The 26,545-nt window shown below is 47.5% G+C and overlaps 1 protein-coding gene across 1 annotated transcript; it reads left to right on the top strand.

Moving 5' to 3' along the window:
• The first annotated feature begins 2,245 nt into the window (after nt 1–2,245).
• On the top strand, nt 2,246–21,262 carry CNIH4 (cornichon family member 4). The gene is made up of 5 exons (XM_068232851.1): nt 2,246–2,395; nt 10,446–10,514; nt 15,447–15,559; nt 17,736–17,876; nt 21,044–21,262. Exons 1-5 carry the CDS (start codon nt 2,327–2,329, stop codon nt 21,069–21,071), a joined length of 420 nt encoding a protein of 139 aa, XP_068088952.1. The 5' UTR covers nt 2,246–2,326; the 3' UTR covers nt 21,072–21,262.
• Nucleotides 21,263–26,545: the final 5,283 nt, after the last annotated feature.

Consider the following 26,545-nt stretch of genomic DNA (forward strand, 5'->3'; position numbering starts at 1 on the left):
GTTATGGTAACAGCGCCCCCTATGATGACGTCATCACATGTCATCACAGGGGGAGCTCTTACCGATGCGCCGGGAGAGGATGAAAATAGAAGCTGCGTGCAGGATGAAGACAGGTAAGTGGAAACTCCTCTCTCCCCGCCTACCTATCTAATCTATACTGGGCATATACCTATCTAACTTATACTGGGCATATACTTATCTAATCTATATTGGGGGACATATTATTATTGATTTATAAAGCGCCAACATATTCCGTGGCGCTGTACAAAGTATACCTATCTAATCTATACTGGGGGGCATATACCTATCTAATCTATACTAGGGGCATATACCTATCTAATCTATACTGGGTATATACTTATCTAATCTATACTGCGGACATATACCTATCTAACCTATACTGGGGGCATATACCTATTTAACCTATACTGGGGGCAACTATATGGGCTACCTATACTGGGGGGGGGACCTATAGCTGGCTACCTATACTGCGGGCACCTATACCTGTCTCCACGTTGGGGGCGCATTTTACTCCCTCACCCTGGGTGCAGTTTAGCCTAGAAACTGCTAGTATTTGGCTTCACCCTCACCATGTTTTGGACACGCCCACACGCCGCTTTCAGGAATCCCCCCCCCCCACCCCCCCCCCCTTGGAAATCCTGGATTTGCCCCTGAAGGGAGCGTCTGGGCAGCACAATCAGACATTACAGGGGCAGCTTAAAACTACTGCATCTGCGCCTGTGCCAAACCACCATGGAAGAAATCATGTGAGTGTGTAACTCTACACGATTTTGATACTGCGCATGTGCGGCAGCGTAATTCTTAGGGCAGTGCAATCAGACACAACATAGGCAATCCTGCCTCCAGAGCCAGTGCTGTGACAGAACAGGTCTGAGAGAAGGGTTGTCTATTGCATAAGGTGGGAGGTGATTGGGGGAGGGTCAGCAGCCAGCTCAAGGGCCCAGGAGGCAAATTTGGCTGCAACAAAGGGCCTCTAATGACGCTTTTTGGTCGGGGGCGTCTGTTGGGGGGCCCCCAGGCTAATTTTGCCCTAGGGCCCAATTGCTACTTGAACTGGCCCTGCCGGGAGCACCTGAAACACAGCTCTCCCAGCAGAGTAATGATTGGTTCTCACCTCCAGTAAAGTAGCTGTATGTATAGGGGGGGGACTTGGGAATTGTAGCATCTATTTTTCTGTGACTGGAGAGGACGTGCTTGATGAATAGAGGAAAGACATTCGTTCTAGTGTTGTCCAGATGATGAACGATTCGGATCTTTGATCCAAATCTCTTTTGTGAGTCGAATCATCCGAATCATCAAAATGAGTGATTCGGATCGCAAAGGGGGCGGGGCCAGGAGCAACACGCCCCCCTCTCAGCGGGCAGCGGGGGTCCTGGAAGCAGAGCAGAGATGGATCGCTCTGTTGGAGGGGAGCCAGCCTTGCAGGGACAGGTAGATGAGAGAGGGGACATCGGTGCCACTGCCAGATATGTGTAGAGCACACGTACTGGCTATAATGTGCTGCTCGTTATAGGCTGTCTGTTCCGTAGTTGTGCACAGTGAACAAATTGGAAACTTTTGGCTCAGCTCAGTAACTTTGCAGGCAGCGTGCTGGGCTAGGATAGGGCAGGCACAGGGCATTGCTGTGCAATATGATCCTCCTGCACTGCTCTAAACAGCTGCACTTCACTTCTGGGAATGCATCCTTTCACTGTGGGACGTTTGCATTCAAAGTATACAGTCAGATGAACATATAGATGAAATATATGTAAAGCATATGATTGCAGCATGTGGGTATTGTGTGCAAACAAACATTTCTGCTCTCTGCTCGTCCCTCCTCTGTCCACTCCCTGCCCTCTATCCATGATCTTCTTCTCCCCTTCTCTGTGTCCACCCCCCTCCCCTTCTCTGTCCACCGCAAGGAAAGTCCTGTCCTGCTAGTCATTTCACCCCCGAATGCTTCCCTAGTAAAATTATCCGAGATTCGGATCAAAGATCCGGATCTTTTCAATGATCCGATTCGAATCATCCGGATCATTGAAAAGATCCGAACTTCGCATCTCTATCGTTCATTATTATATTACAATAAATTGCGTGGTTCTGATGTAACTGTGATTTATGCGTGCGCCCCGTGTGGCGGCTCTCGGTAAGACAGGCAGAGGTACTCCTCCAATCAGTGCATGGGAGTACACGTAGCCTTGGCAACGTATACCCCGCCCACCCGCGCTCATCTGCTGCCGGAGGAGGCTGTCACGTGACGCGCTGGCACAGAGGTTCCTCCGGGTCACGTGGTGCTGCTGAGGGAGCGGTGGCGGCGACTGGCGGGATGGAGGCACCGCTCTTTATCTTCTCGCTCATAGACTGCTGCACCCTCATCTTCCTCGCCGTGTACTTTGTATCCTTCATGTCTGAGAGGGCAGTTGCTGGAGAGGGAGGGGTGCTTCCTGTGTGTGGGGTTATCAGGTTCTGTGGGATAGGGAGGGATCAGTAGGCTTAGGGGGCTTCCTGTGTGTAGGGTTATCAGGCTCTGTGATATAGGGAGGGATCAGGGGGCTTCCTGTGTGTGGGGTTATCAGGCTCTGTGGGGTAGGGAGGGATCAGTGGGCTCAGGGGGGCTTCCTGTGTGTGGGGTTATCAGGTTCTGTGGGATAGGGAGGGATCAGTAGGCTTAGGGGGCTTCCTGTGTGTGGGGTTATCAGGCTCTGATATAGGGAAGGGTCAGGGGGCTTCCTGTGTGTGGGGTTATCAGGCTCTGTGAGGTAGGGAGGGATCAGTAGGCTTAGGGGGCTTCCTGTGTGTGGGGTTATCAGGCTCTGTGGGGTAGGGAGGGATCAGTGGGCTCCTGGGGGCTTCCTGTGCGTGGGGTTATCAGGTTCTGTGGGATAGGGAGGGATCAGTGGGCTCCTGGGGGCTTCCTGTGTGTGGGGTTATCAGGTTCTGTGGGATAGGGAGGGATCTGGGGGCTTCCTGTGTGTGGGGTTATCAGGTTCTGTGGGATAGGGAGGGATCAGTGAGCTCTTGGGGGCTTCCTCTGTGTGGGGTTATCAGGCTCTGTGAGGTAGGGAGGGATCAGTGGGCTCAGGGGTGCTTCCTGTGTGTGGGGTTATCAGGCTATGTGATATAGGGAGGGATTAGGGGGCTTCCTGTGTGTGGGGTTATCAGGCTCTGTGGGGTAGGGAGGGATCAGTAGGCTTAGGGGGCTTCCTGTGTGTGGGGTTATCAGGCTCTGTGATATAGGGAGGGATCAGGGGGCTTCCTGTGTGTGTGGGGGGTTATCAGGCTCTGTGAGGTAGGGAGGGATCAGTGGGCTCGGGGGCTTCCTGTGTGTGGGGTTATCAGGCTCTGTGGTAGGGAGGGATCAGTGGCCTCAGGGGGGCTTCCTGTGTGTGGAGTTATCCGGCTCTGTGGGGTAGGGAGGGATCAGTGGCCTCGGGGGCTTACTGTGTGTGGGTCACTCTACTCTAGGGTCTCTGCTTTGTGTAGGTTCATCATGCTCTGTTTGTTAGATCGGGAGGCATCAGTGTGCTCAGGGGTGCTTCCTGTGTGTGAGGGCAATGTACTCTGGGGCTCCTCCTCTCTGTGAGATGGAGCCTGATAACCCCACACACAGGAAGCCCCCTAAGCCCACTGACCCTCCCTACCCCACAGAGCCTGATAACCCCACACACAGGAAGCCCCCCTGAGCCCACTGGGCTCTTATAGCGAAATTCAGGTAAAGTGATTGGGTGGTCAGCACCCTCTCAAACTGCTAGGTTTCAGATAGCTTGTAGTAAACTGAACCCACACAACACTTCGTACTGTATAGGGTGCTGTGATCAGAAAACTGTTTCCTATGAGCTTTCCTGCTGGGTCCCTAAAGTAGACTAGCGCCATTGCTAGTAGGAACTGGGCTCTTGCTGTAGGTGGGGGGCGTACCTATAATTCAGCTGCCAGGAGATTTGGGCGCAGAGGAAAGCCGATAAACTGTTTACCCTGCTCCTGCACAAGTCGCGTTAATTACTATACTCCCATCCAGGACGCCATGGATAGCGGGGAAAGATGTAATTGCTATTGCTGGCGGCCGAATTACAGTGTTTTTTGTAGTAATTTTTGTTCTGTGTTTTGACGGCGCCCAAATTACTTACTGAGCACCACTATAGCCGTAACTCCTATTACGGTCTATGGCGGTGCTGGCTGCGCCCAAATCTCCTGCACTCTTTTTACAGCACTGCAGGTGGGGTCATTGGTCTATGTGTGAAGGAAAGTGGCCATTGAGCTGTAGGGCCCTTCCTTTGTGTAAGGTCAGTTTTATCCAGGTTGACTTTCAAGTACCTGTAATGCTATTCATGATGAGATATCTGACAACGAAAAACTTTATTCAGGATACAGGGAGACAAGTCAGGTGGATAGTTAAATTTGGATGTCCTTGCATAAAAATAATATTGGGGGGATATGAGTTTGCTGAAGGAGGTGTTTTAAAGGACATGATGAGATAGACATGGGTATGTACAGTGCCTAGCACACAAATAACTATGCTGTGTTCCTTTTTTTTTTTTCTTTCTCTGTCTGAAAGAGTTAAATATCAGGTATGTAAGTGGCCAGGGCAGTTTCTAGGCTAAAATGCACCCAGGGCGAGGGTGTTAAAATTGCGCCCCCCCCCCTGCGGAGCCAGGTATACATGCCCACAGTATAGGTTAGCCAGGTCTAGTTGCACTCAGTATAGGTAGCCAGGCATAGTATAGGTAGCCAGGCATAGGTGCCCCAGTATAGGTTAGCCAGGTAGGTGCCTCCAGTATAGGTAGCCGGTATAGTTGTCCCCAGTATAGGTTAAATAGGTAGGTGCCCTCAGTACAGGTTAGCTAGGTGGGTGCCTCTAATATAGGGAGTCAGAATAGTTGCCCCCAGCCTAGGTTAGATAGGTAGGTGCCGCCAATATAGGTAGCCAGTATAGTTGCCACCAGTATAGGCTAGGTAGGTAGGTGCCCCCAATACAGGTTAGATGGGTAGGTGCCCTCCAGTATAGGTTAGATTAGGTAGGTGCCCCCCAGTGTGGTTAGATTAGGTAGCTGCCCCCCCGGTATGGAGGGGGTAGTCGGCCGCGGGTAGGGCAGCCCGACCTCTCCCTCCCTTCCTCTCCGCGGGACGCCCTCCGTGCTCCCCCCCCCCCCCTCCGAGTGTGACTGCAGGGAAGCGCTGTGTACAGTGCGCAACTCACCTCCCTGGTTCCAATCGCAGCCGGTCTACTCTTCTCTTCATAGCCGCTGATACACACGCTGCTTCCTGTTTAGCCGGAACAGGGTGTGTATCAGAGGCTGTGAGGAGAAGACAGAAGAGGAGACCGGCGGCGATTGGAACCAGGGAGGTGAGTTGCGCTCTGTACACAGCGCTTCCCTGCAGTCACACTCGGAGGGGGGAGCACGGAGGGCGTCCCGCGCAGAGGAAGGGAGGGAGAGGTCGGGCTGCCCTCCCCGCGGCTGACTCCCCCCTCCATTACAGCGCCCACACTCCTTCAGCGCCCAGGGCGCCCGCACGGCCCTAGAAACAGGCCTGTAAGTGGCTGACTCAAGCCTCATACACATGAGACACAAAAGTCACAAGAGACCAAAAAAAAAGCATCGACAGCTCGTCGCCAGGTCCCTGTTGCGGGGACTGCTGTTGCCGGCGATTGGCCACGTCAATTGCCTGGCGACAGCTAGGACTGGCGACGGTTCGTGTTTGTGGCGACAATTGTGCCATCAGTCCTGACTCAGACAGGAAGTGATTACAGTGTGACCCTCACTGATAAGAAATTCCAACTATAAAACCCTTTCCTAGCAGAAAATGCCTTCTGAGAGAAAGAAAGAAAGAGATAAAAAGGGGCATTTCTTATCAGTGAGGGTCACACTGTAGTCACTTCCTGTCTGAGTCAGGACTGAGTCAGCCACTTACATACCTGATATTTAACTCTTTCAGGCAGAGAAAGAAAAAAAGGAACACAGCATAGTTATTTGTGTGCTAGGCACTGTACATATACATGTCTATCTCATCATGTCACTTCGGGTATCCCTTTAACCTCCTTGGCGGTAACCCCGTGTGTGACACGGGGTAAGCCGCCGGAGGTTGCCGCTCAGGCCCTGCTGGGCCGATTTTCATAATTTTTTTTTTGCTGGACGCAGCTAGCACTTTGCTAGCTGCGCCAGCACTCTGATCGCCGCCGGCCCGCTCACGATCGCCGCTATCTGCAGCGGCGCGCGGCCCCCCCCCCCCCCCAGACCCCAGCGCTGCCTGGCCAATCAGTGCCAGGCAGCGCCGAGGGGTGGCCCGGGACTCCCAATGACGTCCCGACGTCAGTGACGTCGGTGACGTCATCCCGCCCCGTCGCCATGGCGACGGGGGAAGCCCTCCAGGAAATCCCGTTCTATGAACGGGATTTCCTGATCGGAGATCGCCGAAGGCGATCGAAGCGGGCGGGGGGATGCCGCTCAGCAGCGGCTATCATGTAGCGAGCCCTCGGCTCGCTACATGATAAAAAAAAAAAAAAATTTTAAAAAAACTGCTGCGCTCCCTCCTGGCGGTATTTTTCATACCGCCAAGGAGGTTAAAGGACAACTGAAGTGAGGATATGGAGGCTGCCTTTTGCATTTCCTTTTAAGTAATGCAGATTGCCTTGCTGTCCTGCTGACATTATTGCTTGTTTCTGGTGTGATTCAGACACTACTGCAGCCAAACAGATAAGCAGGGCTGCCTGGCAACTGGTATTGTTTAAAAGTAAACAAATATGTCAGCTTTCAAATCCTCTTTACTCCAGTTGTTCTTTAAATAGTCTTTCTGTAGAAGTGACAGTACCAGTTTTAATAACTATTCTCCAGTGACACACCCATAACACACTAGAGACAGCAGGACAAATGGTGCTTGGTCGCTGCTACAGACATGTCATTTTATTGCCTTTATTTTATTGCAAGCAGATCTTCAGAAGTTGAAACTCCTTAAGGCTGTAGACGCAGTATGAGCAGTAAAATTGCCACAATCGCAATTTTTCAAAAAATCGTGATCGTGTCGATTGTACCGCAGTTCTAATGCAAGTCAGAAAGCGCTCCTAGTGTGTCTACAGCCTAAATGTCTACATTTGTCTACAGTGTGTCTACAGCCTAAATCAGACCTGAACTCAGAACTTCTTCTCTGCTCTAAAAAATGTGCAACATAATAACCTTTAAAGGGAAGGTTCAAGCAAAATAAAAAAAATTGAGTTACACTTACCTGGGGCTTCTACCAGCCCCATGCAGCCATCCTGTGCCCTCGTAGTCACTCACTGCTGCTCCAGTCCCCCACTGGCAGCTTGCGGGCCGCATTGCGTACATTTTTACGCATTTCCACTAGTGCAGGAACATTAACACATACATTTTTACGCGTTACTGGTTCAATGCGTAAATTTAGCAGAATCTGCTGCAAATCTATAAGTGTATGGCCGCCTTTTGACCCTACTGACCAGAAAGACCAGCTGCACTGCCAGGAACTGGTATTGTTTAAGAGGAAGTACATATGGCAGCTTCCATAGGTCTCGCACATGGGGTTCCTTTTGAAAAATAAATGCTATGCGTTTCTGGCATTCACTAGTGTGTGTTCCCTCCTGCAACTGTTTTGTGTGACTGACTGCCAGGCAAATACTATGCAAATGCCAGACAAGGGCTGTTGCTTAGTGATGAGCTGTAGCAATGTGGAATCGTGTGACTCCTAAAAACTGACTCTGAAGAATGGTCAAGCAAACTTCTCTAAATAATTGTATTTATTATTTTTAGGCTTGTATATTACAAATGTTGTTCCTTTTCAGTGCCCAATCCACAGACCTCTTCATTAATAAACTTGAATTCAATTTGAAGTGAATACTGTATACAAACTTATGGCATTTCTTGAGGAGTAGAAAGAGACTGGCCCTAGATGCAGCTGGCAGTATGGATGGATTACAATGTGCTGTAGAAGCATGCTCACCAGAAAAACATGTCTGTATTGCAAGCAACAGATGGGAGGCATTGCTGCTAACAATGCAATCACTCGTTACATAGTTAGTTTGGTTGAAAAAAGACATCCTGGGCAGCACGGTGGCGTAGTGGTTAGCTCTCTCGCCTTGCAGTGTTGGGTCCCCGGTTCGAATCTCAGCCAGGTCAACATCTGCAAGGAGTTTGTATGTTCTCCCCGTGTCTGCGTGGGTTTCCTCCTGGCACTCCGGTTTCCTCCCACATTCCCAAAACATACAGATAAGTTAATTGGCTTCCCCCTAAATTGGCCCTAGACTATGATACATACATACATACATACATACATACATACATACATACATACATACATACATACATACATACATACATACATACATACGACTATGGTAGGGACTAGATTGTGAGCGCCTCCGAAGGACAGTTAGTGGCAATACAATATACTCTGTACAGCGCTGTGTAATATGTCGGCGCTATATAAATACTAAATAAAAAAAATCCGTCCAAGTTCAACCAGGAGAAAAAAAACAAAAACAAACACATTCCTCAATCCACATATATACCAGTTGATCCAGGGGAAGGTGAAAGACCTTACAAGGCCTGGGCCAAGTAGCCTTAAAAGAAAAAAATTCCTTCCTGACTCCAGATGGCAGTCAGATAAATCCCTGGATCAGCCCTTCTGGGAATTACCAGTAATTATAGCTGTGGATGCCCTTTGATGCAAGGAAAGCATCCAAGTGCTTTTTAACCTCTCTACGACTGCCTAACGCTGATTGGCGGCAGCAGAGTGGCTCCTTTGTTCCTCCACAAAGCCACATGGCGTCATCTCATTTGACGTGAGTGTGAGCTGTCGTCACTGTAAACAGGTGGCTGCAGAGATCAGCCTGCAAGCAGCTGATTAGCGCTGGCAGGCTGTGTTTCGTATTAACAAAATAAATATTTATATAGCACTGGCATCTAACACCGCGCTGCACAGAGTATTGACTTGTCGCTTAACTGTTCCTCGGAGGGGCTCACAATCTAATACCTGACCTAGCCATAAGTCTCTGTATGTAATGTAGTGTAGGGCCAATTTGAGGGGGAGGGGTTGTTTCGTTTTTTTTTTTTTTTTTTTTTTTTTTTATATAAATGCAACAGCAATCAGATAACACCAAAAGAAAAAAAAAGAAAGTTTTATTGGTGAGAAGAAAAAGAGTTAAATTTCATTTAAGTGCTAAGTTGTATAACTGGGAAATAAACTGATAAAGTTGTAAAGTGCTGAATTGTAAAAATATGGCCTGGTCATTAGAGGGGTATAAACCTCTGGTCCTCAAATGGTTCGATGCAGATATAGAGTTTGCTGTAACTACTTCCTGAGGTAAGATATTCCAGGTTTTAAAGAGACTCTGAAGCGAGAATAAATCTCGCTTCAGAGCTCACAGTTAGCAGGGGCATGTGTGCCCCTGCTAAACCGCCGCTATCGCGCCGCTAAATGGGAGTCCCCTCACCCCCAAATCCCCTCCCCCCCCCCCCCCCCCGCAAGACTTGGTCGTAGATTTGGTCGCTCCTGGAGGCAGGGCTAACGGCTGCAGCCCTGCCTCCAGTCGCGTCTATCAGCGGCGCATCGCCACCTCTCCCCCGCTTCTCTCAGTGAAGGAAGACTGAGAGGGGCGGGGGAGAGGCGGAGATACGCACTGACAGACGCGTGTGGGGCAGGGCTGCGGCGGTTAGCCCTGCCCCAACCAGGAAGCGCTCCCCCGCTGCACCGAGGGGATTTGGGGGTGAAGGGACCCCTGTTAAGCCGTGGGATAGCGGCGTTTTACCAGGGGCACACATGCCCCTGCTATCTATGAGGTCTGAAGCAAGATTTATTCTCGCTTCAGACTCTCTTTAACCACTCTCTCTGTGAAGGACCCCTATCTAAATAGATGGCAAAAACTCTTTCTCCATACGCAGATCATGTCCCCTTGTCCGTAGAGACCAAACGCTAATCTGCCAAGCTTTTGTATTGTCCTCTGATGTATTTATAGGTGTTAATCAGGTCACCTCTGTCGCCTTTTTTTTCCAAGCTAAATAAGCCCAGTTTGTCCAACCTTTCTTGGTAGGTGAGATCTTCCATCATTAATTAATTCATTTTGTTGCCTGTCTTAGTACCGTTTGTAGCCTCTGAGGAAGCAGGTAACTGCGGAATGTCTGTCAGGCTCCCCTAACCGCCACTGCTTACACTTTTGTCTGTACCCAGAACAAAAAGTAGGGTTTTTTTTGTTTTTTTCCCTTGCTTGCAATACAGATTGGTGGGTGGATGGTGTTTGCTCTTTGCTCTATATATTCTTGAATGAAGTCATAAATCAGTTGATTACACAGTGGCTGTTCCACTTGTCACTGTGCCAGAGTCTTTAGCATTGCACAACAAGGCCGCCTGTACTTTGCACATTCCAACGTTCTTATCCTTCATTCCAGTGAACGAGAACTGTCGCCGTCCATAAAAGAAATATTGTCCTTCACTTTGTGTTTCAGATTATTACCCTTTCAGATTTAGAATGTGACTACATCAATGCCCGCTCCTGTTGTTCCAAGCTAAATAAGGTATTTGTCACGGTGAATGTATTCCGGTCATTCCCACCCAAAATTCATTCATGTGTTTGAGTAGTGGCTATATAGTGTACTGGTTAAAGGGAACCTTAACCGAGATTTTTTTTTTTTTAAAAAAAGTTTCACTTACCTGGGGCATCCCCAAGCCCCCCTTTTAAATCTCAGTTAAGGTTCTCTTTAGGGGCTCTGCCTCTGACACAGAAGACTAGGGTTTGAATTTCGGCTCTTCCTGTTCAGTAAGCTAGCACCAATTCAGTTGGGCAAGATTCCCTAATAGTGCAACTGCCTACTGAGCGCACCCTAGTGGTTGCAGCTCTGGCGCTTTGCGTCCACCAGGAGAAAAGAGCAATATCAATGTTATTTGTCTTGTTTTGTCAGAGGCCTCTTTTCTACAGACCGATAACCGTTTACCGAGCAGGTAAGCCGCCCAGCATCCGGATACAAGCGCCATTTGCTGCCAAACGTCAGCATTCGGTAACGTGGTGTTACCGAATGCTGACGTTTGGCAGCAAATGGCGCTTGTGGCCGGATGCTGGGCGGCTTACCTGCTCGGTAAACGGTTACATTCGAAATCGGCGCAGGATACAGCCGGTATATGGCTGATCCTGCTTCTGCACAAGTCCGGGCCGTATTAATTACTATTCCCCCTCCAGGCCGCCATGGATAGTGGTGAATGATATTCAGCTTCCAGCGATTGCTGGAGGCCGAATAATTTTTTTTTTTTTTTTTTTTTTTTTAAGCAACCTCGGCTCCGTCTTCTGACGGCGCCGACGTTACTCACTTAGCGCTGCTCAGTTGTGATTCCCTTTGTACTCTATGGTGGCGCCGGCTGTGCCCAAATCTAGCAGCGCCGAAAAGCACTGCTCCGACACCACGTGTGCTATGTTTGACTTGCAGCGGCATAACCCAGCAGCCAAAAACCATCTCATGTTGCATCTGAGCATGGCAACCGTTCTCAGATACAACTTCATGGAGGGGCGCCTGTCACCGCCTGTGCCGAGCGTTAGCCTGGCTGGTTGAGGTGAGTAGCTGACAGGCGGTGAATTCACCAGGGCTGTGGAGTCAGTTGGAGTCGGAGGTTTCATAAACTGAGGAGTCGGTTTATTTTAGTACTGATTCTCCAAAGCCTTGGAATGTACTACCTTCAGCTGCTAGTGAACAGAGGCTTAAGTTTGTCTGTTTTACCATTAAGCATGGTGGGCTCAAGTTGCTTGGGCCTCTCCAGAGGTCTCCGAGGATCTCCTTGGGGATGTCATAAACCAGGGGTGCCCACACTTTTTCGGGTCGTGAGCTACTTTGAAATTTGCCGCAACCAAGAGCTCTGCCAGTATAGGGGCCCAGTACATGTAGCAAATATAGGTGCCCAGTACATGTAGCAAGTATAGGTGCCCAGTATAGTTAGCTAAATATAGGTGCCCAGTATAGTTAGCTAAATATAGGTGCTTAGTATAGTTGCCCAGTACGTGTAGCAAATATAGGTGCCCAGTATAGATGGCTAATTATAGGTGTTTAGTATAGGTGCCTGGTGCATGTAGCAAGTGTAGGTGCCCGGTGCATGTAGCTAGTGTAGATGCCCAGTACATGTAGCTAGTATAGGTGCCCAATAAGTACAGTTATCACTTACCTCCCTCCAGTTCCAGCGTTGGTGTTGCAATCCGGTCTCCCCTCCTTCAGCCACGGCTCCTACACGGAGGGTGGACAAAACAGAGGCCGTTCGTTTCCGGCGGGTGTCAGATGTGGCTGCATCCCGTCAGATTCTGCTGCGGCCAATCAGGGAAGGGATGGAGATGGGGAGGGGAGATGGGCGGCTGAACGGAGAGGCCCTCCCCTTTAGCCGCGCATCTCCCCTCTCCATCCCTTCCCTGATTAGCCGCGAGTAGCGGCAGCCAAATCTGATGGGATGTGATCTACGGCAGCCGGCTGCCAAATTTGATGGGAAACGGCACTGTGGTTGCGGTCTACCCATCAGTCGGTCGCGATCTACCGGTAGATCACGATCGACCTATTGGGCAGCCCTGTCGTAAACCATCCAGAAAATCTAGACTGGATTGATTAAAAAATATTTGCTATTGTGAGACAAACAATAACTGGGGTGTGGCAGAAACCACTTGCTCCATTTGAGGAAGTAAAAACCAGTGTGAATAGTTTTACGATCTATGAATAAACAGCTTCTTCTTGTTAGGATAGCCATATTTAACGTTTGAGTTCCAGGTGACTAGTACTTACTGACGGGGACTGGCTGGGTAGCACACATGGGCGAGCAGCCTGCGCTCGGATGGTGTTGCTGCAGACGGGCCAATAGGATCCCCAGTTGGTTGGTCATGTCCTCACATTCCCCGGAAGAGCAAATGCTTCATATTTACCTGATCTGGTGCTGTTGTGCTGACATCCTCGTCCGGGTCCTGATCACATGATGTGGACCCGAAGGGAGGATGTCAGCATTACAGTGTCACTCAGAGGTAAAAGAGGAAAATCAATCCTGGGGGTGGAAGAGGAGACCCAGTCCAGCACAGATCAGGTAGATATCAAGTGCGCCCTGCACCACTCTGCATTAGGCTCGGACTAAGAAATAAGTTGCACTGCCGCGCACTGGAAAAAAATGCAGCTGTTAAAGTTGGGCGCAAATATAATAATACCTTTTTTTTGTATAGCGCTTTTCTCCTGTCGGACTCAAAGCGCTTGCGAGGCAGCCACTAGAGCGCACTCAGTAGGCAGTAGCAGTGTTAGAGAGTCTTGCCCAAAGAACTCCTTACTGAATTACTGGCTTACTGAACAGGCAGAGCCGAGATTCGAACCCAGGTCTCCTGTATCAGAGGCAGAGCCCTTAACCAGTACACCATCCAGCAATAAAAAAAAATCTATCTCAGCTGATTCAATCACTTTCCGTGAATCGGTAGAACATCTGTTTCCTCTCACAGTCTCTATAAGTGCTAGCATAATTGCAAACTGTTAGGCCTGGAACCCACTGAAATACGCAAACGCAAAACGCAACCGCTAGCGTTTTGTCTGAGCGGTTTGCAAGCGGATTCATGCGCGTTTTGGGTTGTGTTTTGCAACATTGTATTTTTTTCCCCAGCGGGTGCCTAGCGTTTTGCGTTTTTATCCTGATTGGTCCTGTGAATTATTTTTCATTTTGTTACAGTGTGCTGAACCGCAAAACGCTAGCAGAACCGCTCAGTTTAGGTTTTGCTGAGCGTTTCTGCTAGCGTTTCAATACTTTACATTGAAGCGCTAACGCTCCCAAAATGCTGCATGTCCTGCGTTTGCGTTTCTGGGAAACGCAAACGCTCCTGTGGAAGTTGCCCCATCCATTAACATCAGCTGAGCGTTTTGGCAAAACGCTAGCGTATCGCAGCGCTGCCAAAATGCTCAAAAAAACGCTCTTGTGGGTTCCAGCCCTTAGAGGTGATTTACTTTTTTATTTTTTATTTATTTATTTATATTAGCGATACTAGGCTTGTTCCTAGCGATTTTTTTCTTTTTACGCCTAGCGATTTTTGGAGTGTTTTGATGTAGCAATTTTTTTTTTTTTTTTGTACAGTGGAGCTGGAAGTGAACAGCTTTTGTTAGTAAAAACGCTTGGAAAATCGCTCTGTTGTAGCGCTTTTTAAAGTGATTTTCCACTTTTCCTATACTTATCATTGAGGCTGAATCGCCTCACAAACGCTGCAGGACCCGCGTTTGGGGGAAAAAAATCACATCGCTCTGGTGTGATCCATCCAATAGAAAAACATTAGCCAAGCACTTTTCAAAATGCTAGCGGTTAAAAAAAACGCTCAGAAGCGCTTTAGGTGTGCACCAGCCCTAACTCTGGGAGTCTAGCAAACCACTGTGAGGTAATGTCCAGCGCTGGTGGCCCAAGGGTAGCTGCCGAGCAAAATGACTTCTAGAGTGCCTAGAACCAGGGCTGTGGAGTCAGAGTTGGTGGCTTCATAAACTGAGTCAGATGATTTTTGTACCAAATCCACAGCCCTGGTAAGTATTAGACTAAGGAGTCGAGTTGGAACTATTTGGGTATCTGGAGTTGGAGGTTTCATAAGCTGAGGAGTTGAAGTCTGATTTTTGTACTGACTCCACAGCCCTGCTTTAGAACACTTGTTTAGAAGGTCACAGAAGAACTCAGATGAACATCTCATGCTGGGAATACACTGAGATTTTTCAGCAGATTTACTGTCCAATCAGTTTTTCCGATCATTTTTTCTGATCTATTTCCATAGAAGGGAAAAACAATCGAAAAAAATGATCGGACCTGTTGGAAATTATCTATCGAACCATCTATCTGCCAAAAAATCTTAGTGTATTCCCAGCATATGGTGCTTCAGGCCTCTCTATCCGATCAAGTCCCTGTTAATGGTTCCACCATTTATAGAGTGACAGGTGGTCTCCTCCCAAGAACTGTATGGAGAAACCATTCTCTTGGTGAAGGGGGCTGTACTTGGAGGGAGAGTAAGTGGTTGGTACATTCCATTCGCCCAGCAGTCACACCTCTGCTGCAGAGCGACCCTGGACCTGATTGGAGTAAACTCTCTGGGCTTGATTCACAAAGCGGTGCTAACTGTTAGCACGCTTGTGAAAAGCCCCTCTTCACGCCTAAACTCAGTTTAGGTGTGTTAAAACGAACTCGCGCGCAACGTCCTGTGCGCAAAACTGCTGTGCGCGCGAAACGTCGCACCGCGATGTGACAACGGTGCATCCGATGCGCCTATAAAGCCGCAATGCGACCTTTCGCGCGCACCGTGTTTTGCGCACGGGACTTTGCATGCGATTTAAATGTACAAAACTGTGCTAACCTAGTTAGCACCCTGGTTAGCACATCCAAAGTCTTTAGGCGTGCTAATTGGGTTAGCACCGCTTTGTGAATCAAGCCCTCTGTATGAATGAGAAGTCTCTCTTGTAGCCTAATGAAGCCATATTGTGTTTTTGCAGTGGATAGTGCCAGAGCTGATCGCTCACACGTTGGTAGCGGTGCTGATGTTGGTGTCGCTGCACTGGATCATCTTCTGTCTAAATCTCCCTGTAGCGGCATGGAATATATACCGGTGAGTATACATGACTTTACTATTTCACTAGAGCAGTGCTGTACAACTCCCGTCCTCGAGGGCCGAGGTCCTCACACATTATTGTCCCAGCTCAAATTCATTGAGGGGAATGAATCGGGAAAGGTGTGCTTCATCAAGTAGAACACATTTCTCTGTCCATCCTAAACACTGAAGTGAGAGTGATATGGAGGCTGCCATATTTATTTCCTGTTAAACAATACCAGTTGCCTGGCAGGCCTGCTGATCTCTTTGGCTGCAGTAGTGTCTGAATAAAGCACCTGAAACAAGCATGCAACTAATCTTGTCAGAAATGCCTGATCTGCATGTTTGTTCAGGGTCTATGGCTAATAGTGTTATGTTTGGTACACACTATGCAATTTCCTGTCAGATAGATGGGTCAAATTGATTGTTTATTTCCGACAGGTGCAATCTAATTTCTGGATAAAAGGGGAGACACAGAGAGCCCAATATAGTGTAGGATGTACTGGAATTTATGGACATGAAGGGGTAAGTATAATGTTATACTCACAAGTCTGGGTTACTATCCAGCAACCGCTGTATAGGCAGGTAGGGAGTATTAAACCTGTCCCCACTCAGGAATAAGTCGCTCTCAGTAGACTGGAAGAAAGGGGCCAAATCCCCTCCACCAGGGGTGGACACGGTAATTGTACAGAGGTGCCAGAAGTGTAAAAAATAGATAAGAACTTTAATCCTGGGGGGTTAGTGGTGGACTTGCCTCCCCACGGTAGACACAAGATGCCTTTTTTTTTTTTTTTTTTTTTTTCCCCAACAAAAAACAATTTACATACTCCAGATAAGTGCAATGCGTTTCGTGGGCATATCTCACTTCTTCAGGCTATAAAAAGGTGCATACAACTTATGCAGTCTGGTAGAAAGCTTAGCGCCTCTGTGTGCAAATCTGATTTCTGATCGTTTTTCATTGGGGCCTGTGCACTCTGCAGTGATTGGCCCCAATGACAGAGAAGTGGTCCTGCACTCAAGACATCACTTCGTATTAGAGAAGCTGCGAGCAATGGGCAGCGTGATTGGCTGTTGGGACCAGCCTGATTGGTCCATTTGTGCACAAAGGTATGCGGGACTTTGTTATGTAAAAAGCTACGGCAATACCGGGGGACAGGAGAATGTATTGTATTATACACCGGGGGTCAGCGCTGTGATTGAAGCGGCAGCGTGGGTAAGAGAATGTATTGATTGAAGACACGAGGGGACAGCACGGTGTTCAAAGCAGCCGCGCTGACTAGGGAACATATTAAAGACCCCGGGGACAGCTGAGGAAAGCTGCGGCTGTATGTAGTATGTATTCAATGCACAGGGGACACGTAGACTCTAGGACATGTAGGATGGAGGAGGACACATAGACACTGGACACAGGGGGAAGGAGGCGCAGGTACCAATAATGTAGTATTCGGACTATAAGACGCAGTAACTCCCTCCCCCCCCCCCCCCACTTTTGGGGGAGAAAAAGTGCATCTTCTAGTCCGAAAAATACGGTATGTATTCTTCATGTGTCAAACACCATAAGTTAACAATTGTTTCGGGGCCACTCAGGGTCCCCTTCCTCAGAACAGTGCAGACAAACGACACTGCACTGTCTGCACTATTCTGAGGAAGGGGACCCTGAGTGGCCCCGAAACAAATTGTCAACTTATGGCGTTTGACACATGATCGAAGAATACATAAAAGCTGGTGTGCTAACCAATCCTTCCTACTGCTTGTTATGGAATGGTGCTCAATGTCCCTGGTTATGCACCCAATCTAATACGGTAAGGTGTGCCTCTCCTCGCCCTCTAATTCTATTTTGTATAGAAGTGATTGGAAAATGGGTCAGAAAAAACGATTGGATTTCAGATCGGACCTGTCTGAAATAATCGATGCAACCCTTCCATCTGATGTGTACCAGGCATTAGAGGCAGAGCTACAGCAGGGCTGGCAGGCAACTGGGAGTTTAAAAGAAATTCAATATGGCAGCCTCCATATCCCTCTCACCTCAGGTTCCCTTTATGCTCTGTACAACCAGTAGATTTTGTTGAATATGTTCATGATTGTCTTGTGTGAAAACGTATGCAAGTTTAGGACAGTTGGAATTGGACCAATCAAATGCAGAAACATCGATTTGAGAGAGCAGCTCACTGATTCTGTTGTTGCTGTTATCCAGGTTTATCATGGTACCAAGTGGAAATTTAGGGGTTTTTGATCCAACCGAGATCCACAATCGGGGGCAGCTGAAGTCTCACATGAAGGAGGCCATGATCAAGCTGGGATTCCACCTGCTGTGCTTCTTCATTTACCTGTACAGGTGAGTCCATCTTCCTGATAGCCGTGAAGAGCTGTGGCCTGCCATGTACACTGGAGGGCGCTGTTCTGTGACTTGCTCCAGTGTTCAATAGAATTCGGTCCCTTGGGAACTGGTGATGTCACGGGGCCGCGGATTTCATAAGCTGAATTCTGGTGTACCTCACTTATGCCTGGTTACATAGTTACATAGTTATTTTGGTTGAAAAAAGACATACGTCCATCGAGTTCAACCAGTACAAAGTACAACTCCAGCCCGTCCCCCACATACCCCTGTTGATCCAGAGGAAGGCGATAAAACCCCCACCAGGCATGGTCCAATTAGCCCCAAATGGGAAAAATTCCTTCCTGACTCCAGATGGCAATCAGATAAAATCCCTGGATCAACATCATTAGGCATAACCTAGTAATTGTAGCCATGGATGTCTTTCAACGCAAGGAAAGCATCTAAGCCCCCTTTAAATGCAGGTATAGAGTTTGCCATAACGACTTCCTGTGGCAATGCATTCCACATCTTAATCACTCTTACTGTAAAGAACCCTTTCCTAAATAAATGGCTAAATGGTTCATGCTAAGAGCGCGTTCAAAAGCAATAGCGGTTCAGAAAGCATTTGGCTAATGTGTTGCTATGGGCTAGCTCACTCTGAAGCGATGTTATTCTGAGGGTACTGCAGCATTTTACGCTGAACCTAAAATTCACCGAAATGAGCAATTTTCCAGCGTATTTAGCCAAAAGCTCTTCACATCTAGATCAGTGTACTTCCTGTTTTGACCCAAGAACTACTAAATAGCTTAATGCAAATGCTCCAAAATCGCTAGGTACATGCTGAGAATCGCTTCTGCAAATTGCTACAAAAGGCGCTTTTTTGGGGGGGGGGGGGATTTGTGAACTAGCCCTTAAAGAGGAACATTACCCAAAGATAGAGAAAAAAAACATAAATCACTACATTGCAACGTGAGAAGTTTGTAAATAGAAGAAAGATGAAGAAATGCTCGATACTAGTCATGTAATTTGTTCATGTTATTTGATCCTCCATGAGCCTGCAGGTGATCATGTTTACTACTGGCGGAATAGAAAAAATATAAACACCTATTAACACCCAAATAACTGTTTTTTTTTCTGCCTGAAAGAGTTAAAAACGCAGGTATGCAAGTGACAGTTGCTGTCAGGGTTGAGACAGGGTCAGACTGTAGCGTAACACTCACTCACTGATAAGGGATTGCAACCATAAAACACTTTCCTGGCAGAAAATTGCTTGAGAGCAGGAAAGAGATAAAAAGGGTCAGTTGTTCATAGATTTTAGTTCTGGCATGCTTCAATGCATATGCCATTAACTAGAGACAATGGGGGAGATTATCAATGCATTACCAACAGTTTTACCGACAGTTTTTTCTTTATAATCTGTTTTAACAAGCAGGGAGAACAGTTATGCATTATAAGAACCTTCTTAAATCCTAGGTAATAGTGGCAATTTAGCATGAATTTTTAGAGCTGCACTACAGTTAAGAAAAGTGCAAATCCATCCCTAAACTGGCGCAAATTAAAAAGTGCTTGATAGAAGTTCTACAGATGTAGAACTGCAGGTTCTACAACCGATGAAAATAATCATAACGTGGCAATGTTTCAGCATAAGATAAAAGTAATGCGGCAATCTTTCACCAGAAAATAATCATAACGCAGCAATGATTCATCATAAAATAATTATAACGCAACAAGGATTCACCATGAAATATTCATAACGCAGCAATGATTCACTAGAAAATAATCGTATGTGGCCAGCGTTCACCAGAAAATAATCGTATGTGGCCAGCGTTCACCAGAAAATAATCGTAATGTATAATTACCTGTAAAAAAAAAAAGCATTTACTTACCTGCTGAAGACTCCTCTCCATGGGCACAGTTCCCCCGACTATCTTCCTGCAGCAGCGCAGCCAGCCTCCGAAAGTCCCATGCTGATAGGCAGAGCAGGGCTACAGGAAGATGGCGCCCGAAGCCCTGTACTGGAGACACAAATAGTCTCTAGTGCAGGGCTTCGGGCGCCAACTTGCTGTAGCCCTGCTCTGCCTGCCGGAAGACTATGCAGGCTGGAGCTGCGGGGATGAACTGGCGGACAGTTCACCACAGGGGTTCCACAGTCTGGCGAGGGAAGGTGGGCACTCCCTCCTCCCATTTCCCCCCCCCCCCCACCACTCCCGGCGCCGGCACTCCTCCCCCACCAGCCGCTCCAGGCCACCGTTTGTCTTTGCCTGGTGGCTGGGATTCCTCTGAGGCTAGACATGATTTGTGATGTGCTCCTCCCACCTGCTTAATTCCTCCTCAGAGTCTGCTGCTATCAATACAGCAGGTGTGTTGGTTACCTCAGCAACAATAATTCCCCGCACACACTGCACTGTCTGAGAGACCTTCCTAGCGCCTCCTATTTTACAACAGTGCAGATTCCTTCTAAAACTATCTAGTGACTTCTTAACCTGCTGGGCGGTCTGGACGAGCTCAGCTCGTCCAGTACCGCCGGAGCCTGCCGCTCAGGCCCTGCTGGGCCGATTTGGCTCAAATAAAAAGCAGCACACGCAGCCGGCACTTTGCCAGCTGCGTGTGCTGCCTGATTGCCGCCGCTCTGCGGCGATCCGCCACGAGCAGCGGCGAGGGTCCCCCCAGCCGCCTGAGCCCAGCGTAGCCGGAACAAAAAGTTCCGGCCAGCGCTAAGGGCTGGATCGGAGGCGGCTGACGTCGATGACGTCACTCCGCTCGTCGCTATGGCGACGATGTAAGCAAAACAAGGAAGGCTGCTCATTGCGGCCTTCCTTGTTTATTCTGGGCGCCGGAGGCGATCGGAAGAACGCCTCCGGAGCGCCCTCTAGTGGGCTTTCATGCAGCCAACTGAAAGCCTCCCGCAGCCTCCCTGGCGATCTTAATAGAACGCCAGGCAGGTTAAGATGCCTGAGACAGTTCTGCACGGATTTCTAAAAGCCTACCAATATTTTGTCTCAGACACTCGTGATAAATCTGGCCCAATGAAACAATAAAAACTTAAAAAGTCGATTTCAAAATAAAATAAAAGTAATTTTAGAAGGGGAATAGCAACAAATGTTTCTCATCCGTTTATTTTCACCTCATGTTTCCTTTAAGCATTTTTTCGTTTTTAACCCCATGTGGCCTCTTTGCTTTTGCAGTATGATTTTGGCCCTAATAAACAACTAAGACCCACACGGAGCCAAAGAGCAGGAGAAGACCCTCGGGAGGCCACTGAAGGGCAGAGCCAGGAGGAACAAGGCACACAAGAGATTTCGCACTGCTAGAAGCAAAGTATTTTCTTTTTCCTATATGAACTTCTTATTTTTTGCTGTATTTTTAACATAAAATATTTAAAAAAAGACCAAAAAAAAAACAAACTTTTCATCACTTGTGTTCAATTTTTTGGGCCCCCTCTCCTTTCCTTCCCAAAAACGTTTAGAGGAGCACGACAAGTCGTGCCTTGCAGAGGATGCTGGGACTTGATCTCTGGCCAGCTCTACCCAAAGGAAACGTTTGTTATAAGTCTATGTAAAGCAGGTTTAGCGACATTCATGGATCATTATAATCGATAGATGGAAAATATCAGAGCGCAGACACGGTGTAATATTTGGCAGTACACAGCTGATTTCATGTCTGGTGACAAACGATTGACTATCATCTTTTACTTCAATCCATGGCAGCTAACCTAGACCTCCACTATGAGGATAACGCAAATCTGTAACCGCACAAAGCGTGACCAAGTAATGTTACCTGGAGATCTACTATATCAGAAATTGCCATACTCCAGCACAAAGTATATTATAGCACTGTATCTTATTTCAATCAATCATTAGTAATTTTTTCTTTTCAGTGTGTGCACAGACCGCGGCTTAGCTAGATAAAAATGCACCGTGCTCAATATGCAAGGATTTAAATGCAATAATCATGCAACATCTTGCACAGGCAGCATAGAGCTCACCAATTAATGCAGGTACAGTACTGATAGCGTGCTCCTCTGTCCACATTTCTGTGCAGCCTGGATGATGCTGTAGAGTTGCAGCCATGCACAAGCAAGTCAAAGGTGATAGGCAATTCCTTCAGTAATCAGGCAGCAGCTTACATAGGAAGTATAGGTCTCACCAGTAGGTGCAGCTTGCAGTCTTTAGCCTATGCATCAGCTTGTGCTTTTAAGATAATCCATACGGGGCGAAAGTAGCAGATAGCGAGCAAGCTACAAGTGGCTGCCAGCCCGCTCATGGGTCTCCAACTGACAAATGACACATGTTCCCACCCACTTTTCACTATAGCCGAGTATGGAGCACCGCAGGGGCCAAAAAGCAGGTTTACGATAACCGGAGTTCTATTATATCAGAGATTACTATACCAGGTGTTACTCTCATATACTTATAATTGTGCTTGGCCATGACCTGGACATTTAGTTTACTATATCTGTAGTTCCACTTTATCAGAATTTACTATACCGAGATGATATTGTACTTCTGTCGTCAGTCATCTTCTAAACGAGTGATCTTGACAAAAAGTGAATAGGACGGGATCGATTCTAAAGCCTGGTGTCCATATCCAATTTTGATTGGCCAATTTTACCACCTCTTTGTGGGTTTGACGGCAAACACATATTTTCAATAGTATTGCGTAGATGATCTCTCATACTACATGGAGGTGGTAACATCGGCCAATTAGAATTGAATGTGTGTACGCACCCTTATGGGGAAGGAATTGTGTAACCATGGCAACCTGTGTGGCAGCGAATAGACAAACTCCATTTTCTGCAGCATCAGCACACCGGTGGCCGAGGTCTGCTGGCTGAAGCCGGCCCAGTATGTCCCTATCAGCAGACACTGTCTATTTAGCAGTTTGCCATAGCGGGTTGTTAAATGACGAATTAACCTCCCATTTGTCAACTCCTCCCCTCTCCATAAAACAGAATAGGCTGTAAGAGATCTGTAGACAAGCAGCATGTCTGTACAGTGATTGTTCCTAAGATGGTCACACAGTATAATCAATCCAGGTGACAGTAATTTAGTGTCTGTATGAGCCTCAGCACTGTGGAAGTACTCTTGGTCACGCTTTGAGGCTAACACTTTGTACACATCAAATATCTGTTTCTGTGCTAATGTCAGACCATTTCCATATATGCTGTCACTGTTACTTCAGCACTGTTCTGCATACATGTGTGTGTTGCCATATATTTGGGATGTAGTTATCCTGTAAATGTAATAACCAGGCAGTCGGGGGGTCCTGTACTGCAGCACTGAAAACCACAACTTACCAGCCTCTGCCAGGTTAAAGATTTCACTCACTTTAAAGTGTGCAATGTCATTTTCTGATTTGAAAAGAAACATCAGGTGTGTTTTTTTTTTTTTGTTTTTGTTTTTTGTTTTTTTTTGTTTGTTTTTTTAAGCAGATCTACTTACCTGGGGCTTCCTGCAGCCCCTGGCAACTTGTGTGTCGCTCGCCACAGCTCTGTTCCCAGCAGGCCGCCTGGGGTCCCCTCTGTAGCTGTGCACAGCTGCACCACCGTGGACAGGCGCGTTCTGCACAGGCGCAGAAGTACTGTGCCTGCGTAGAACGGTCCTGGTGACGGAAGAGTGAAAGCGATGTGGCTTTTTTTTTTTTTTTTTTTTTTTTTTTATGCCCCGATTTTTGCTTTTAAAGGACAACTGGAGTGAGCGGTATATGGAGGCTGCCATATTTTTTTCCTTTTAAGCAATACCAGTTGCCTGGCTGTCCTGCTGATCCTCTGCCTCTAATACTTTCAGTCATACACCCTGAACAAGCATGCAGCAGATCAAGTGCTTCTGACTTTGACAGATTTGACAAGATTAGCTGCATGCTTGTTCCTGGTGTGATTCAGACACTACTGCAGCCAAATAGATCAGCAGGGCTGCCAGGCAACTGGTATTGTTTCAAAGGAAACAAATATGTCAGCCTTCATTTACCTCTCACATCAGTTTCCCTTCAAAGGAGACTTGGAGGTTTTGCAGCCATTTGTCCTGCTGATCTCTTTGGCTGCAGCAGTGTCTGAATCACACACCTGAAACAAGCATGCAGCTAATCTTGTCAAACATCAGTGATTTTATACCACATTTATTTTATTGTATGTATCACTAAAATAAAAGAAAGTTTAAGTAGAAATATAACATTGAAACGATTATGCTTTTGGTGCTCCACCTGCACCTGGTAATGGGCTGGTTTATTGCTGCAGTAAACAAATGCAAAGCCCTCAGACTTGGTAACTGATAACCAGCCTCTGTTGTTCTGATTGTGTCCTGGCTTATGCACTGCTCATTCTGCCTCTGTCACAGGTCCTCTTTAAAGTGACTGAAACCTGTTTACACTGACTGTGACCTGGCTCTGATTATAAGCAGATTTTACAATCGAGGGGAGAGATTTTGTAGTTTGTGATATTCCTGTATTTAGGGTGCCATATTTTTGATAATGCAATGTAGTAATGTTGCACTGAACGGGCCGGTCCTCCAATCACGGCTTGGGTAGCCTTCTGTGACCTAACAGCATATTCCCTCCACTTTGATTGGATGACAGGTCCACTTTTAGGATTGTTTTATTTTTTTTCATTGAGGGGGTGACGAGGTGGAGATATATTTTTGTGTGGAGGGATGATGGGTGGAATATTTGTAATACGCAGGTGAATGTGAAAAATATTACATTACTCCTTTTTAATGTCTCTCTTGTGTTTTTCATTAAACTCAGTCTGTCTGTGGTGCAGATGCCGCCTGTTAAACCCGTGTGTGTCGTGACTGCTGTGAGATTCACTCGGCGATCGTCTGCTTCACCTGCCTGTGCGTCACTTCATCCAGCATCATTGGAAACTCGTCTGAGCTTCCCTGTCTGTATGAATGAATAAGGTTCAGGCCTGGTACACACAAGAATACCTGCCGTCAACCTTCTGGGCAATTGATCACTTTAAAGTCAATGGGAATCTATTTTAAAAAGAAACCAAATACTTACCTAAGGAGAGAGAAGGCTTTGGGTTCTATACAGCCTTTCCAGTCCCCTCTGTTAAGTGATGGCATCCTTTGAATCCTCTGCTGTGGGGGACTTCGGAAGTCTTCGGGAGCCAAGTCCTCCTGAAGATAGGCAGCGCCGTACTGTGCGGAGAGAGGGCGCTTGTGCATGCGCAGTTTGGAGTGGCCCCTCTTTGGGAGCACTCTGGCTCCCTGAAGATTTCCGAAGCCTCCTTTGGCGGCAGAGAGAGTAGTATTTCACCAGATTGGTTGAATACCACTATGGGGGAGCCAGTGCTGGAACGTGGGGACTGTGAGAGGATCGGGAAAACTCTATTAGACCCAGAGCCTTCCCTCTCCTTAAGTGTGTGTGTTTTTTTTGTTTTTGTTTTTGTTTTGTTTTTTGTTTTGTTTTTAAACCTTCCTGGCACTATGGATGAGCTTGAATTGTCCAGGTAAAAATGGCTGTAACTAGTATGGATGAGTCTGGCTTTTCCAGCAGTACTAAGGCAGAGTTTGCCTTATGGGAACATTTGCACACAAACGCAAATTTTAATGCAAAAAAAAAAAAAAAGCTTGCGAAAAACTACATATTTCCGGCCAAAATGCTGAATAGTGGGGATATTGTGGCCGGGCAGAAAGGGAAAATTACTGTCTTCTTTTTTTGGCAACCCACCAAACTATCTAAGCTACACTAACCCCTGCTGCCCCCACAAACTTCACTACACTAACACTGCCTATTAGCTACATACACTACACCTCAGTGGAACATCTTAAAGAGGTGCTGTCAGCCATACGATCGTGGAACCCCCCCCCAACTTATATAAGTAGATAAATGCATGTTCCACTTACATAACATAAGTATTGCACTGTCCATGTTCTGATTTTAGTGATTTTTCTATAGTAAAAAAAAAAAAAAAAAAAAAAAAAAAAGAATCCTTCTTTGGATTCTCCATTTTAACTGTTTATCTTCAGGCCAATCCTGATGTCATTTCCTCCCTTACTCTGCCTGATTGTGTATGCATTGCCCACCTTCCTCCCAGTCTTCAGGCACTCCTACCCAGCTCTGCAATAGAAAGTGCATTGTCACAGCATGAGAAATATTGGCCAATTAGAGAGGAACAGAGGTGTGAGAGGGGGAAAACAGGAGGGAAAGATGCTTCAGCCAATCAGGCTGCATTAACCACTTCGGGACCGGCTGCCTAACCCCCCCCCCCCCCTTAGGGACCAGGGCATTTTGCAGGAGAGGGGGGTGCGTGCGTTTGAGGGGGGGGGGGGGGGTATTTGGGCGGCCGGATCCCATCTGTGGCTGGCTGGGCAGTGCCCAGTGCCCCCCCCCCATGGTGGCAAGTGTCTCGCCTGTAGCTGGCAGCCATCACTTACCTTCCAGGCTCCAGCAATGAGCCTCAGTAGCCCCCTTCTTCTCTGGCCGGCATCTCTGCTCCAAATGACGCTCAGGTCGGGTCGCGTCTTGATGACATCATCAAGCTGGGACCCGGCCCTGACGTCAGACGGAGCAGAGATGCCGGCCAGAGCAGAGGGGGCGCCGATCGTCGCTGGAACGGCAGGGAGGTGAGTGGAGCCTCTTCTTTTCTGCCGCTGTCAGTGATCACTACGATCCGACAGCGATCGTAGTGATCACATGATCAGCAGCCATACGCGATGGCTGCTGATCACTGAGGGGAGATGACAGCT

This window comes from Hyperolius riggenbachi, chromosome 4, assembly GCF_040937935.1.
Source record: "Hyperolius riggenbachi isolate aHypRig1 chromosome 4, aHypRig1.pri, whole genome shotgun sequence".
Taxonomy (NCBI): domain Eukaryota; kingdom Metazoa; phylum Chordata; class Amphibia; order Anura; family Hyperoliidae; genus Hyperolius; species Hyperolius riggenbachi.

Excerpts from the sequence above, each read along its gene's own strand:
- CNIH4 (XM_068232851.1), top strand. The coding sequence starts at position 2,327 with ATGGAGGCACCGCTCTTTATCTTCTCGCTCATAGACTGCTGCACCCTC. Across the intron at positions 15,560-17,735 it reads GCGGCATGGAATATATACCG|GTTTATCATGGTACCAAGTG; the intron begins GTGAGTATACAT and ends GCTGTTATCCAG. Across the intron at positions 17,877-21,043 it reads TTCTTCATTTACCTGTACAG|TATGATTTTGGCCCTAATAA; the intron begins GTGAGTCCATCT and ends TTGCTTTTGCAG.